General features: G+C 43.1%; 1 protein-coding gene across 1 annotated transcript in view; it reads left to right on the top strand.

Moving 5' to 3' along the window:
• ABCA13 (ATP binding cassette subfamily A member 13) overlaps positions 1 to 13,912 on the top strand; it is a 410,641-nt gene that overhangs the window by 142,686 nt on the left and 254,043 nt on the right. Inside the window, exons 24-26 of the mRNA XM_074036523.1 lie at positions 2,442 to 2,638; positions 9,391 to 9,548; positions 11,108 to 11,338. Of these exons, the coding sequence (XP_073892624.1) occupies positions 2,442 to 2,638; positions 9,391 to 9,548; positions 11,108 to 11,338 (586 nt within the window). The remainder of the gene's footprint in view (positions 1 to 2,441; positions 2,639 to 9,390; positions 9,549 to 11,107; positions 11,339 to 13,912) is intronic.

The raw sequence follows: 13,912 nt of genomic DNA, 5'->3' as shown, positions 1-13,912 counted from the left end.
ATCCAAGCTTGGAGCTAACATTAAAAAAATAAAACAAAGTGACTGGGATTTCCTCTGTGGGAAAGCATTTATGAAATGAATGAATGATATTCTTCAGAATTATAGATTCTGCAGTGTTGTGATGTGATAGAAAGTTCTACTTTAAGTTGGACCTCTCCAAGACCAATGACTCACCATCTCCTGTGAGCTTCCCATAGCACGTTGCTTATACTTCACCTGTAACATTTATCTCATTGTGTCCTAATTGGATATATACACATGATTTCTCTAGACAACTCTGATTTCCTACAGAAGGACCTGTGCTTTGTTGCTCTTTGATACCCCTACCCTTATATCCAATATGCAACCAGCACCTATGATGTTATAGACCATTTGTGCTATCTTGCAAGAATTTATAAAACACACACGAATGAAACAGGCTCATCCTCACTCCCTCCACCCTATCATTATCACCTACCACTCTTGGTTTCAGGAATTTTAAAACACACACACACACACACACACACACACACACACACACACACACACGATGGGGAGCAAAATTGTCCATAAAACGTGTTTGTATATTGAAGTTCAAAGTGCATCAGAAAAACAGGCCTCCACTAAAAACAGAAGTAAAAATACAGAGTGAACCAGATTGGTCAGTTTAATGCTAACTAGTTGCATAAGATATAATAGAGAGCAGGCCCCAGCTTCTTTGCGTAAATTTGATTGTAGAAGCATGGTTGGTTCCTTTTGCTTACATCTTGTTTGACACCTGTGTAGTGGAGGTTCTGTGAAGGACTGCACAGGTGGGGACAAAGTGGCAGGGGGCCAAAAGTATTCCTGAAGTTCAATGCCAGGTATATGAAGAGGAGGTAGGCTTCCAGCTTAGTTAGGGTGCACAATGAGGCAGCAGCATGGGGCCACCCAAGAGGATACCATAGACATCCCAAGTAGTGCCAATGAAAGAAATGAAGAAGGAGGGGTTTGAGGTTGAACATAAAAAGGTAACCAGAACATGCACATTTGAGAACATCTGACATCTTACTGACTTTTTTTCTTGTCTATTTGTCTTCTCTGCTGACTGATCTCTGGTTAATGTGCTAAGTTTGGCTTAATAGATGGACCTCCTCTACTAGATTGGAATCTCGCAGCTGAGAATGTGTTGGGAGATTGCAGGGCTAGACAGTCACCTGGTGAAATGAAAACATTTGTCTTCCTCTTTTCAATAGGGTGTTGTCCACACTGGGAACACCTGAAAAACAGGAGCATAAATTACTACTATAAATTTAGGTTGAGATTTAACCAGCAGAAAATGCACTATAAGATTTGAATGAAACATTAAGTGCACAGAGTGAACACTAAGCCCTAAGAAGTGGGCTTGAACTCTTTCTAGGTCAGGATGGGAAGTATTTGCATGAAATACTTACTTAGTCATCAGGCAGACAATGGGATTCACCCAATTCTTTGCTTGGGATTCTGGAATGTTCCAGGCCCCAACTATTCTTGAAGCTCAACTGTCTGGAACCTGTCAAATCCTCCTCTGACTGTCTAGCCTTCTCTCTGGTTGCAGAATGGCACCATGACTTTAGCTGCTGGCTATCAGGAAGGTAGAAACATGCCTGCAGCTCAGGGGAGAGACTCCACTTTGGTTTGAGCCGTCAAGGGAAGGTTTCCGGAAGGCATTGTTTAAACTGGGTCTCTAACAATGAGTAAGATGATAAGTAGGTGATGAGGGCAGTAAGTATTCCTGCAGAGTTAACAGGGGCACAGTGGTGAGGGAAGTTATTTATGAGAAAAGAGAGTGGATCCCTGGAAGGGGGGTAAAGTTTCACATGGGGAAGGCTTTGCACTGGGTGTCTGAGATCTGGAACTCCCAAGACCAAAAGATCCCTGCAACAGAACAGGAGACTTGTTCTTACGTGAATAGCAAATGATAATTTATACTTTGCACATGGCATTTCATTGGAACATCTGCGTTAATCAGGAAGGTTGGGTGATCCAGATTTAGTGGACAGTGGGCCAGGGAGTGAAGGGCTTCTCTGATGAACAGTAGAGCTGGGCCTGCCTTGCATCTTCTGACTACACTGGTGCATCAGCCATTCCACTATACTCTGTACCTTGTAGAGGGATGCAGGGCCCTCCCTGGCAGGAGGTATGAGTGAAATGAGAGACATGCTTCTCCAGAGAGGAGACAATGCAAGTATTTCCAAGCACAATTCTGGACAGAGATTGCTGGTGTGCATCACGGTTAGTCCCTTGGTGTGATTCCATCTGAACCTGAAGAAAGTCCATGCTGCTGTGGTGAGACTCACATATGTGTGTAGCATCCACGCCTCTGTGATATATTTGTGTTTTATAATGATTTCAGTCACTGTTAGTCATTATTTCTGGAGTGAAATTAGAAGCAACGGTTTAAGGTGTTCAGGGAGAAGAGTGATGCTTTCTTCTAATTTCAGAACTCTTCATGATGTGGACTTAACTCAGCATCAGCACAAACAGACTCGAGAGCTGTCTGGAGGCCTGAAGAGGAAGCTGTCCATTGGCATTGCTTTCCTGGGCATGTCGAGGACCGTGGTTCTGGACGAGCCCACCAGTGGGGTGGACCCTTGCTCCCGGCATAGCCTGTGGGACATTCTGCTCAAGTACCGAGAAGGTAGGCACTGAGCCTTATTCTGCCTTCTCTTCCCACAATGTTGTATTGCAGGAAATGCATCGCTATTGTATGGAAGAACCTAGTTGTGTCCCAATGAGGCTACATTATCCTTTTCAGAAAAACATAGTTTTTAAATCACTTATAGGGATATATTCGTTAGATAACATCTCTATAGTGCTTAGAATTGCTTACTTTGTGTTTGAGCTTTTAACTCAATAACAGCAATGACATTTATGTACATTATATATTATCACACGTGATTTCAAGGAAAATGGTCTTCTTCTGGGAGCTTAGTTTCTTAGAAGAGGCATCCCAGATCATAGGACAAACATCCCTTGTCTCAGATGAAGAAATGAAGGCTCAGAGAGATGGCAGTTGATTTACTTGTAGCTACAGAGAAAGTTTCCTGAACTGAGGGTGGCCGTTGAGCCTCTGGTCCATATTTCTCGCATCTATTATTGTTTCTTTCCAATTTAGGACATTTGATGGGAAGTTACTAATTTCCAACTTCTGATTCTTTCTGCAATCCTGACAGCTCGGAAGCATTGCTCTATGTATTTTCGATGAGAATTCTCCCTTTTGGAGAGAAACATTGCAACAGTGAAACACGTCTTGGTGCTGGTAAACAAGTGTAGAAGCATCAGTGGCAGGATTAATACAGACTCTTATAAAATGTTACTTTGCTTTTTCTTTCGCCTTTTGAGTATAAAAGTTTTCTTCTGACTTGACCTAAGGTCTCCATTTCCCTGGAGGTGAACTAGGATTTGCAAATGAAGAAATAAAGGAAAAATAACAAGAAAGAGCTCTCCTTTCTCTTAGCATATAGAGGGCTGAGCCCAGATGTCTTGGACCATCAAATTCTACCTTTGAAGTAGAAAAGACACTCCACTCTGTCACTTAAAGCTTAACCATAGGCTAGAGTCAGAAAGGAGAAAAATAACTAAAAGGAGTATAGAAGAACAATCTGTTTCTTTCTGCCCCACAATTTTGGTGGAATTATGGAAGGAGAAGACAGAGATAGAAGTGGGAAAATTGAGCAAGCAGATGTGACTTTTTGTTCCACTCTGGGCTTTGGCCTGGCCTGGTCAATTGCACTAGAGAAGTGCAGGCCACATCTGCGATGCTGGCTCCTCAATCATGGCTCAGCCACATCAGAGTTCACGAGGCTGAGCAGAACTCCAGGACCCAGTGAGGCACCGAGGGCTGGTATTCCCTACCTTTTCACGCCCATGAACTTTGACACTGAAAGACAGGGCTTGCTAGGGATGCTGCCAGGGAAGTAGGGAACTCCTTGGAGCTAGCTGGCTGGAGGCCAGGGCAGAGATTCAGCCATCTGCAGTCAGCAGGACCTGCTGTGAGGCCTAGACAGCCCGGAAGCACTCTGCTCTGGTCTGACCCCTTTGGAGTACAAGCTACAAATGCCAAGGTGGGGAGGGGGACAGTGCCATGTGGTCTTGGTTGGCACCCAGACACCAGAGGATGCTGACCACATGGTACCCAAAGATTTGAACCCTTCCCCATTGCCACGAGATCACCAAGACTCCTGACTCCATTTACCTGAGTGCCCCTTGGGGAAAGATACAGAAAGGGTGGAAATGGAAAACTGACCACCACTTCAAAAGACTGATTAAATTTTGAGATGAAACGATTGAAACTGGATCAAACAATTTGTGCGCTACCCTGGCTGGGGACTGATGCAGAAAATCAATGGGAGACAGACAAATAGATTACATTGTTTCTGCACCTGTGAATTGCGGTGCAAATTAAATACCACAAGCCCACTACTCTTGTTTAGTTTAAAAATTAGAGCTGGAGTCTCAAAGCTTTAGCTGACAGAACATTTTTGTAATGAGCACAAAGCTTATTTTAGACAGAAAAATAGATACAAGGAAAGTCTCAGAAACAGACAGTTTTCTTCAGTTTCTGTTGTTACAAACCAAATATTTTCTCACTGCCCTTCACTAGTTAGCAATGTTTTTTTTTGTCTTTGGAGGACTTTTTTGAAATCGTCCCTGCACTGATTGAAGTGCAAAAATCAATAGCATGTAAGTGATTAGATAGGCGGTATTGGAAGAAAAATGTGTTTTCAAGAATCAAAATGTATAGCCATTTCTGAAGCAGCCCAAACCTCTAGGTAATCATACAACTCTGTGAGACAGATCTAAGGGCTGTGCAGAAACAAACACTTCCTGCTGAGAAGAAAGAGCTCTTCTGTCAGAATACCAGTGCACTGGGGACTCAGTCTACCTGGAATGTTGTGTGTGTTTCTTGCTTAGTTATGTACAGTGAGGGCTCTTGATCAGCCCTGGTACCAGTATTTCTGTGTCTCCCATGGAAAAATAAATAAGGAAGCAAAAAATACCAGTGAAAACTGGCACATCTCAACTAAATTTCTGTCCTGGGGTATGTACTTGCTCTACAAATCCCATGTGACCCTGCAGAAATGATCAAATGCTTCTGAGCTTCAGTGTTCTCATTTGCAAATAGAGACAATTGTACCATCTCATAGGATGTGAGAGTGCACAGTTGTATGTGAAAGTGCACAGCTCTGTATCTGCCATGTGGGCGCTCAATCAGTGACAGGTTATCGTTATTATTATTAAAATAGACAAGGGGTGAATGTGGGAAGCGCAACTTTTGGAGGAACATATCATCTGAATCAGAGAGAGAAACAATCAAGCAGTATCTTGGGGAAAACAGTAATATTGCTCTTTGAGGCAGGGCGTGGTGGCTAATGCCTATAATTCCAGCATTTTGGGAGGCTTACATATAATACCTATTAATAATATAATGTACATACCATTTAAATAGTTGTTATATTGGGAGTCCGAGACGGTGGATCACCCGAGGTCAGGAGTTCGAGACCATCCTGGCCAATATGATGAAACCCCACCTCTACTAAAAATACACAAATTAGCTGGGCATGGTGACACACACCTGTAGTCCCAGCTACTTGGGAGGCTGAGGCAGGAGAATTACTTGAACCCGGGAGGCAAAGGTTGCAGTGAGTCAAGATTGTGCCACTGCACTCCAGCCTGGGCGACAGAGCGAGGCTCCATCTCAAAAAAAAAAAAAAAAAAAAAAAATGTCTATATCTATATATAGCTCTCTAAAGCTTTGGATATGTCTTGGAGTTCCTTAACAGCCACTAAAAAGTCATCAAGGGTCAAATCCCTGCAAACCTAATTTAAATTCTTTGAAAGATTTTTTATTTATTTTCCCAGCTTCATTAAAGTATAATTGACAAATGAAAATTGTGTATTTGTGGTGTACAGAGTGATGTTTTGATACACCGTTGACTCCTTATATACATGGATTCTGCATCTATGGGTTCAAACAACCTCAGATCAAAAATATTCAGGGAAAGGCCTAGCACGGTGGCTCATGTCTGTAATACCAGCACTTTGGGCGGCCAAGGGAAGTGGATCACCTGAGGTCAGGAGTTCAAGACCAACCTGACCAACATGGCAAAACCCTGTCTCTACTAAGAATACAAAAAAATTAACCAGGTGTGGTGGTGCATGCCTGTAGTCCCAGCTACTCAGAAGGCTGAGGCATGAGAATCACTTGAACCCAGGAGGTGGAGGTTGCAGTGAGCTGAGACTGTGCCACTGCACTCCAGCCTGAGTGACAGAGTGAGACTCTGTCTCAAAAAAAGAAAAAAAAATTCAGGGAAAGAAAACCAATAAGAAATAATAATACAGCAAACAAAACAAAACAAAACAAAAAAACAAATAAAAATAATAGAGTATAACAACAGTTTTTTTTTTGTTTGTTTTTTTGTTTTTTGTTTTTTTTTTTTTGAGATAGAGTCTTGCTCTGTCTCCCAGGCTGGAGTGCAATGGCACAATCTTGGCTCACTGCAACCTCTGCCTCCCGGGTTCAAGCAATTCTCCTGCTTCAGCCTCCCAAGTAGCTGGGGTTACAGGCACGTACCACCACAACTGGCTAATTTTTATATTTGTTAGTAGAGACGGGGTTTCCCCATGTTGGCCAGGCTAGTCTCTAACTCCTGACCTCGGGTGATCCACCACCTCGGCCTCCCAATATAACAACTATTTAAATGGTAAGTACATTATATTATTAATAGGTATTATATATAATCTAGAGATGATTTAAAGTATATGGGAGGATATACTTAGGTTATGTGCAAATACTACCCCATTTTACTTAGGGATTTTGGTATCTTCAGGGGTCTTAGAACCAATGCCCCACAGATACCAAGGGAAAAATGTACCTATACATTGTGGAATGATTAAATCAAGCTAATTTACATGTGCATCACCTCACATACTTACCTTTTGTTGTTGAGAGCACTTAAGATCTAATCTCAGCAATTTTCTGATGTATAATGCATTATTACTAACGGTAGTCACCATGCTGTACAATAGATCTCTAGAATTTGTTCATCTTGTGTTGTTGAAACTTTGTATCCTTTAACTAACATCTCCCTCCTTCGCCTCCCTCCCCGCTCCCCGCCCCACAAGCTCCTGGCAACAACCATTCTACTCTTTGCTTCTCTTTTGGGAATTTAGATTCTAGTTGACTTTTATTTTTAGACTTCATTGTATGGGAACATATCATCTGAACTACATGATAGCTCTAATCAGAGTATCTAAACTGCCTTTAATCCTAGATCAAGGATTATGCAAATTTTCTTAGCCTCAAAGGTCTAACATGCAAGGAGCTTGGCCTTGGACTTGGGGACAGGGACATATATGTGGCAAGAACTGGTCATTGTGGACCTTCAAGCTCTGTTGCTGTTGGGTCTACATTCCATAGTTTCTTTGTAAATGCATCCTTTTTTTTTTTTTTTTTAAATATATTGAAAGTCTTAGTCTTTTAAGCTGTCTCTATTATTGTTGTTTTTTCTACTTGTATTTTGTTTTTAATTGACACATGATAATTGCATATGTTTATTGTTTTTATTTTTTCACTTTTAAATTCAGGGGTACATGTGCAGGTTTGTTATATAGGTAAACTTGTTTCACAGGGGTTTGTTGTACAGATTATTTCATCACTCTGGTATTAAGCCTAGTACCTATTCATTATTTTTCCTGATCCTCTCCTTCCCCTCTCCCTCCACCATCTGGTAGACCTCAGTGTGTGTTGTTCCCTCTCTGTCTCCATGTGTTCTCATCACTTAATTCCCACTTATAAGTGAGAACATGCGGTATTTGGTTTTGTGTTCCTGCATTAGTTTGCTAAGCATGATGGCCTCGAGCTCCATCTACATTCCAATCATGGGTTACGGCGTGATGTTTTGACACATGAACACGTTGTGTAATGATCGAATCAGGGTAATTAGCGTATTCACCACCTCAAACATTTACTTGAGTAGAATTAAAGCCATGTTTAGCCTTCTCTCTTTGAACATTTATCTTAGGAGCAAGAATCAATCAATGTGTTTCTATTTATTAAAATGGAACAGGTTGGGGCTCAGTGGAAGCCAATGGGGAGTGTCGAAGCTAAAAGCAGCAACATCTTTTTATATAACTGTATCAACTTCATCAAAATATCTTCTAGTTTCTATGGCCTCTGCTCTGCTAAAGCTAAATCTGAGGCTTTTTCTTTCCAAGCAAAAGTCGTAAAACTTGACAAGATGCTAGAATGTTTAGAGAAAACATTTGAACGTAGTATTTGTTTCTGCCAAAGGAGGCCATGCCCACTGGGCTCGGTGATGTCTTTCCTGCCAGGAACACCCAAGTGCCCCTCCACCCTGGCTCCCTGTGCCCGTCACCCACAACGTACTCTCCTCTCTGAGAGTCATGGCTGCTGTTAGCTTTTCCAGGGAGGCATTGCATGTTCCGACGCTGCTACTTGGAAGAATGAATACATGTGGTTACACTATCCCTGATTCCAAAGGGTATCAATGTATACCATGGCCATTTCAGACCTCTTTTTTATGATTGAATTCTGCCTTAACCCAGTGCTATGATTTTCTTGTTCAATTGCACTTCCATAAAATACAGCCTTCTCCGTACGTACATCTCCCTGGTCATCCAAAGAAGAAAGAGGAGGGCCAGGCATAGTGGCTCACACTTGTAATCCCAACACTTTGGGTGGCCGAGGTGGTGAACTACCAGAGGTTAGGAGTTCAAGACCAGCCTGGCCAACATGATGAAATCCTGTGTCTACTAAAAGTACCAAAAAAAAAAAAAAAAAAATTAGCCAGGTGTGGTGGCGCTCGCCTGTAGTCCCAGCTACTCCAGAGGCTGAGGTGGGAGAATTGCTTGAACCTGGGAGGTGGAGGTTGTAGTGAGCCAAGATGGTGCCACTGCACTCCAGCCTGGGTGAGAAAGTGAGACTCCCTCTCAAAAAAAAAAAAAAAAAAAAAAATGAGGAAGAGAGGACTTTAGTATCTGAGGAGAGAGACATCCACCCAGCTTTTTTTTTTTTTAAATTTATTCTCTCTGTTCATGCAGTGATCTGACTCTAAGTCAGAGAGAACAGGGGACTGTGTACAACCACTCTGTGTTTTGCCCCACAGTTTCACCCTCCGTGCCTGGCAGAGCACCCACTTTCATTCATGGAGGTGGGGATGGGAGATCCGTGGGAACTACTGTAGAGGAAAGAGTTTCAGGGCCTCGAATTGGCAAAGTGGGCTTGACTAAGTCCTTCCTGCAGGACACACTTCAGTTTTTTTCAGTTTGAAAATTGGTGAGGATCTTTAAATTGTGCCCTGGATCTACCATCCTGAGGAAAGGAGGGAAGGTCCTCCTGGTCCTGATGTGCCCTGTTCTTGGACCCAGGTCGCACGATCATCTTCACAACCCACCACCTGGATGAAGCCGAAGCGCTGAGTGACCGTGTGGCCATCCTCCAGTACGGGAGGCTCAGGTGCTGCGGTCCTCCCTTCTGCCTGAAGGAGGCGTATGGCCAGGGGCTCCGCCTGACACTCACGAGACAGGTAAGGAGTGCAACCATTCCATCTCACTGAAGTCCCATTCCTGTCTGTGGCATGAGAAACAAGTGACGACAGTTACATAGTAGTAATGTCTCAGTGGAGGCCTTCTGTGCATGATGGCCCACATGCCAAAATGAGTGCCCCCAGGCCTGCGCAGGGAGCAAGCCTCTGGGAACCCAAGTATGCCTTTTGACTGCCAGGAGAAAATACATGAGGAGTCAGAATTACCTGATGCATAACAGGAGCTGCTGTGAGTGTCAGGGCCAGGAAGTACATGACCTAGGTATTCTAGAAATATTTTTCTTCTTTCTTTCTCTTCTTTCTTTCTTTCTTTCTTTCTTTCTTTCTTTCTTTCTTTCTTTCTTTCTTTCTTTCTTTCTTTCTTTCTTTCTTTCTTTCTTTCTTTCTTTCTTTCTTCCTTCCTTCCTTCCTTCCTTCCTTCCTTCCTTCCTTCCTTCCTTCCTTCCTTCTTTCCTTCCTCCCTCCCTCCCTCCCTCCTTCCCTCCCTCCCTTCTTCCCTCTCTCTCTCCCTCTCTCTCTCCTTCTCTCCTTCTCTGTCTTTCTTTTCTTTTCTTTTTGGAGTCTCGCTGTTCACTGCAACCTCCACTTCCTGGATTCAAGCAATTCTCCTGCCTCAGTCTCCCGAGTAGCTGGGACTACAGGCACATGCCACCAGGCCCGGCCAATTTTCGTATTTTTAGTAGAGATGGTGTTTTACTATATTGGCCAGGCTGGTCTGGAACCCTTGACCTCAGGTGATCCACCAACCTCGGCCTCCCAAAGTGTTGGGATTGCAGGCGTGAGCCACTGTGCCTGGCCTAGAAATATTTTTTTGACAACGATATTCCCCTCCTGGAGGCTAAAACTTTGCCAGGATACAAGACAGTAGTGAGGGGATAGAGCAAGTGGAGTCTGGCCTGGGAGGCCAAACCTGTGTCACCTCTGTAGTCATTAACTGTGTCAACTGGGGGCAGGCAGCAGTGACTCTGTGTCTGGGATTCAGGGTGTGTGGGAAGTCACCTCTCCACTCTTGATGACTGTATTTGACCCTTGGTGGCCCATGAAAAGTCTTCCCTCACCTCTGAGTCAAGGTTCCTGTTTGCTTCCTCTCTAATTCAGCATGAATGTCATCATCCCCAGGTGGCTCCTTTTTTCTTTGACTGAGAATTCTTGTCTCCCTTTTAAGACTCCCTTCAACCCAGTTTTCTGCTGTTCAATGCTAGGCCCAGGATCTCTTTGTGGCCCTCCCAGGGGGTGGGGGGCACTTCATGAATACAAACCCCTGGAGGCTGGCCATGGCATGCCCAGTAGCTAAGATGGGCATGTTGGGGGGCATATGGGTGTGGCCTCACCAGGTTTATCACTGCAGCTTTATATTTTTTAAAAAGAAAGAAAAAAATACAAGATGTCATGGAGATGCTTATTGCTTAAATGTGATATTTCATTTAAGCTTTGAAATGGAGTTTTGAAATAATTTGCTTATGGATATACATGAAATCAATTTATGTATATATGGATTAACATTCGTTACTGGTTTCATTTTTCCTTTTTTTTATGGATAGCTTTCTGTTCTGGAGGCCCATGATCTGGAAGACATGGCTCGTGTTACATCCCTGATAAAGATCTATATTCCACAAGCATTTCTCAAAGACAGCAGTGGAAGTGAGCTGACCTACGCCATTCCAAAGGACACAGACAAGGCCTGCTTCAAAGGGCTCCTCCAGGCCTTGGATGAGAACCTGCGTCAGCTGCACCTGACGGGCTATGGGATCTCAGACACCACCTTAGAAGAGGTACTGAGAAAACTGAAGCATGCTTTAATTATTTATGCTTTTTTGGCCATTCCACATTAAATGAAGAGATGTGGGTAAAGGGGAGGGGACGGAGAAAAGTGTACACTTTTATTTACATTTGGGTTCTGATTGGTAGCATAGTAAACACCAATAACTGAACTTAACACACTTGACAGGTGACGATTGTCCTTTAAGTGAAATGGCATTCTTTTAGCATTCTTTCTTTCTTTCTTTTTTTTTTTTTTTTTTTTGAGACGAAGTCTGGCACTGTCACCCAGGCTGGAGTGCAGTGGTGCGATCTCGGCTCACTGCAAGCTTCCCCTCCCGGGTTCATGCCATTCTCCTGCCTCAGCCTCCCGAGTATCTGGGACTACAGGTGCCCACTACCACGCCCGGCTAATTTTTTGTATTTTTGGTAGAGACAGAGTTTCACCGTGTTAGCCAGGATAGTCTTGAACTCCTGACCTCGTGATCCACCTGCCTCGGCCTCCCAAAGTGTTGGGATTACAGGTGTGAGCCACTGTGCCCACCTCTTTTAGCATTCTTATAGTTGAGAAGCTTGGTGTCTTTAATTCAGAATCATGAGGTGTTTAAACAGTTGTCAGTAGTGGATGATTGCTGGTTGTAATTCTTCATGTAGAGTTGCCCTCCTCTTTCTGCTTCTGTCTGGAAGCCTCTGGCCCCATGCTGGGTATCCGTAATGTGAGCGGGTTTAGCACGGGAACACTGCAGACGCCTGGTAAGCTCCCACCCCCCAGGTCCCACGTTTCTCTACCTGGATCTGAGGTGGATGAGACTACTCCATGTAGGTTCTTCATAGAGTACACTTAACGACAGGCAGAAATAGGCATTTCCTCCAGGAGGACGTTGCTGTGTTGTGTGACCCAACGTAAGGCAAGCCTTGTTTGGGGTTCTGGAGGTTGGCTCTCTGTGTGGTTAGTATTTGAGCCTTAATTTTGCATTACTATTATTTATAGAAAATGTTGCAGATTTTCAAAAAGTCAAGTGCTGCAAGTTAAAATTTTTAAAAATCTGCAAAAGTCAAAGTCTGAACATTCAGTTGTGTTTTGGAATTGATTCCTTGGGTTAGTGATGCAGGAGGAAAGGCAATCTTTTGTGTGATAAATCAGTGTGGTCCCAAGTAGATAGCCCCCATCACAAGTTTTGTCTGGAATAAATAGTCATAAAAGATTGTGAAACATTAAAAAAAATTACAAAATGCTTTTATACATAGAATGTATTTGGTTCCCCAAAAACTCTGTAACTTATCATCCCTGTTTTAAGGTTGAGTTAGCTGAGGCTCACATAGGCTAACTTCTTTACCTCAAATCACGAAGGTCATAAATGGTGAGCTCTGCTTAGACCTAGGGTTTCTGATAGTTAGCCAAGTTCTCTAAATGAGCGCATGCCTTTGTGTTTGATGTTCTGTATTCCATGCATCATCAGGACTGGAGTCCATCAATTCCCACTGCGTTTTAATAGAGCAAGTTAGAGTGCAAGAGACAAACAAAAAGCAGCCTAATAAACACACATGATGAATATGAGCTGTTTTCTAAAGCCAAAGGATGCGATCACTGCATCTTTTCTTGTCTGGCTGTCTCCTATTTTCATTCTTCAAGTCTCGACATGAACGGCGCCTCTGCAGCGGATTCCCAGATTCCTCAGCATCAATTCTGTTCCGTGTTCCCCCCACCCGCCCTCACTGCACTCTGAAGCTTTTCTTCACGACAGTTCTCCCAACTTGTTATGTATGCATCTCTGTCTCTCCCATGGAAGCTGAGACCTGTGAGTGCTTGTGTCTTTTCTACCCACCTCTGTACCAGCAGTGCCCAGGACAGTTGCTGGCACTCGTGGTTGTTTAATAAATGTTTTCTAAGTGAATGATGTGCTAGACCTTTCCAAAGACTCATCCAGCTATATTTTAATATGAAATAAATAATATTTTATTATTTAATAAAATATACATATATTACACATAATATACATACATATACATATATTACATATAATAATACACATATTTAATAAAACATATATATATGTTCTGGGTTTCATTGTGTTGCTCAGGCTGGTCTGGAACTCCTGGGCTCAAGAGATCCTCCCACCTTAGTCTCCCAAGTAGCTGAGACTATAGGTGTGTGCCACTGCACCTGGCACCAGGTTTTTGATCTTTAAAATGGAAAAATCTGAACAGTTTGCATGGTTTCCCAAGGAGTAACAATAACGGTTGAATTCCTGGAACAAATCTGTCAAAAATGGTAATGGCTTTTCTCACTTATAGTGGGATTGCATGAGACGTTGCTGCCGTAGCTTTGGAGTTACCCCAGAATTAAATAACATCTATACCCCCAAAAGGTACCTTTCCTCTAGGAGTTTTTGGGAGACAGCAGTCTTCCCTGGGCCAATGTAGAACAAGAGGGAATTTCCTAAGCCTCTTTTCCCAAGATTGCATGAGTCAGATGTAGGTTTACAGACCTGCCGCTAACTAAAGCACCGTACTTGAATGCAGCTATGTCAGGCACCGCAGTTGTCACTGTCTTCTTAAATGTGAATGACAAGTCCAAATATTATATT

This window comes from Macaca fascicularis, chromosome 3 (assembly GCF_037993035.2).
Source record: "Macaca fascicularis isolate 582-1 chromosome 3, T2T-MFA8v1.1".
Lineage (NCBI taxonomy): Eukaryota > Metazoa > Chordata > Mammalia > Primates > Cercopithecidae > Macaca > Macaca fascicularis.
This window is presented reverse-complemented; position numbering and strand designations above follow the sequence as displayed.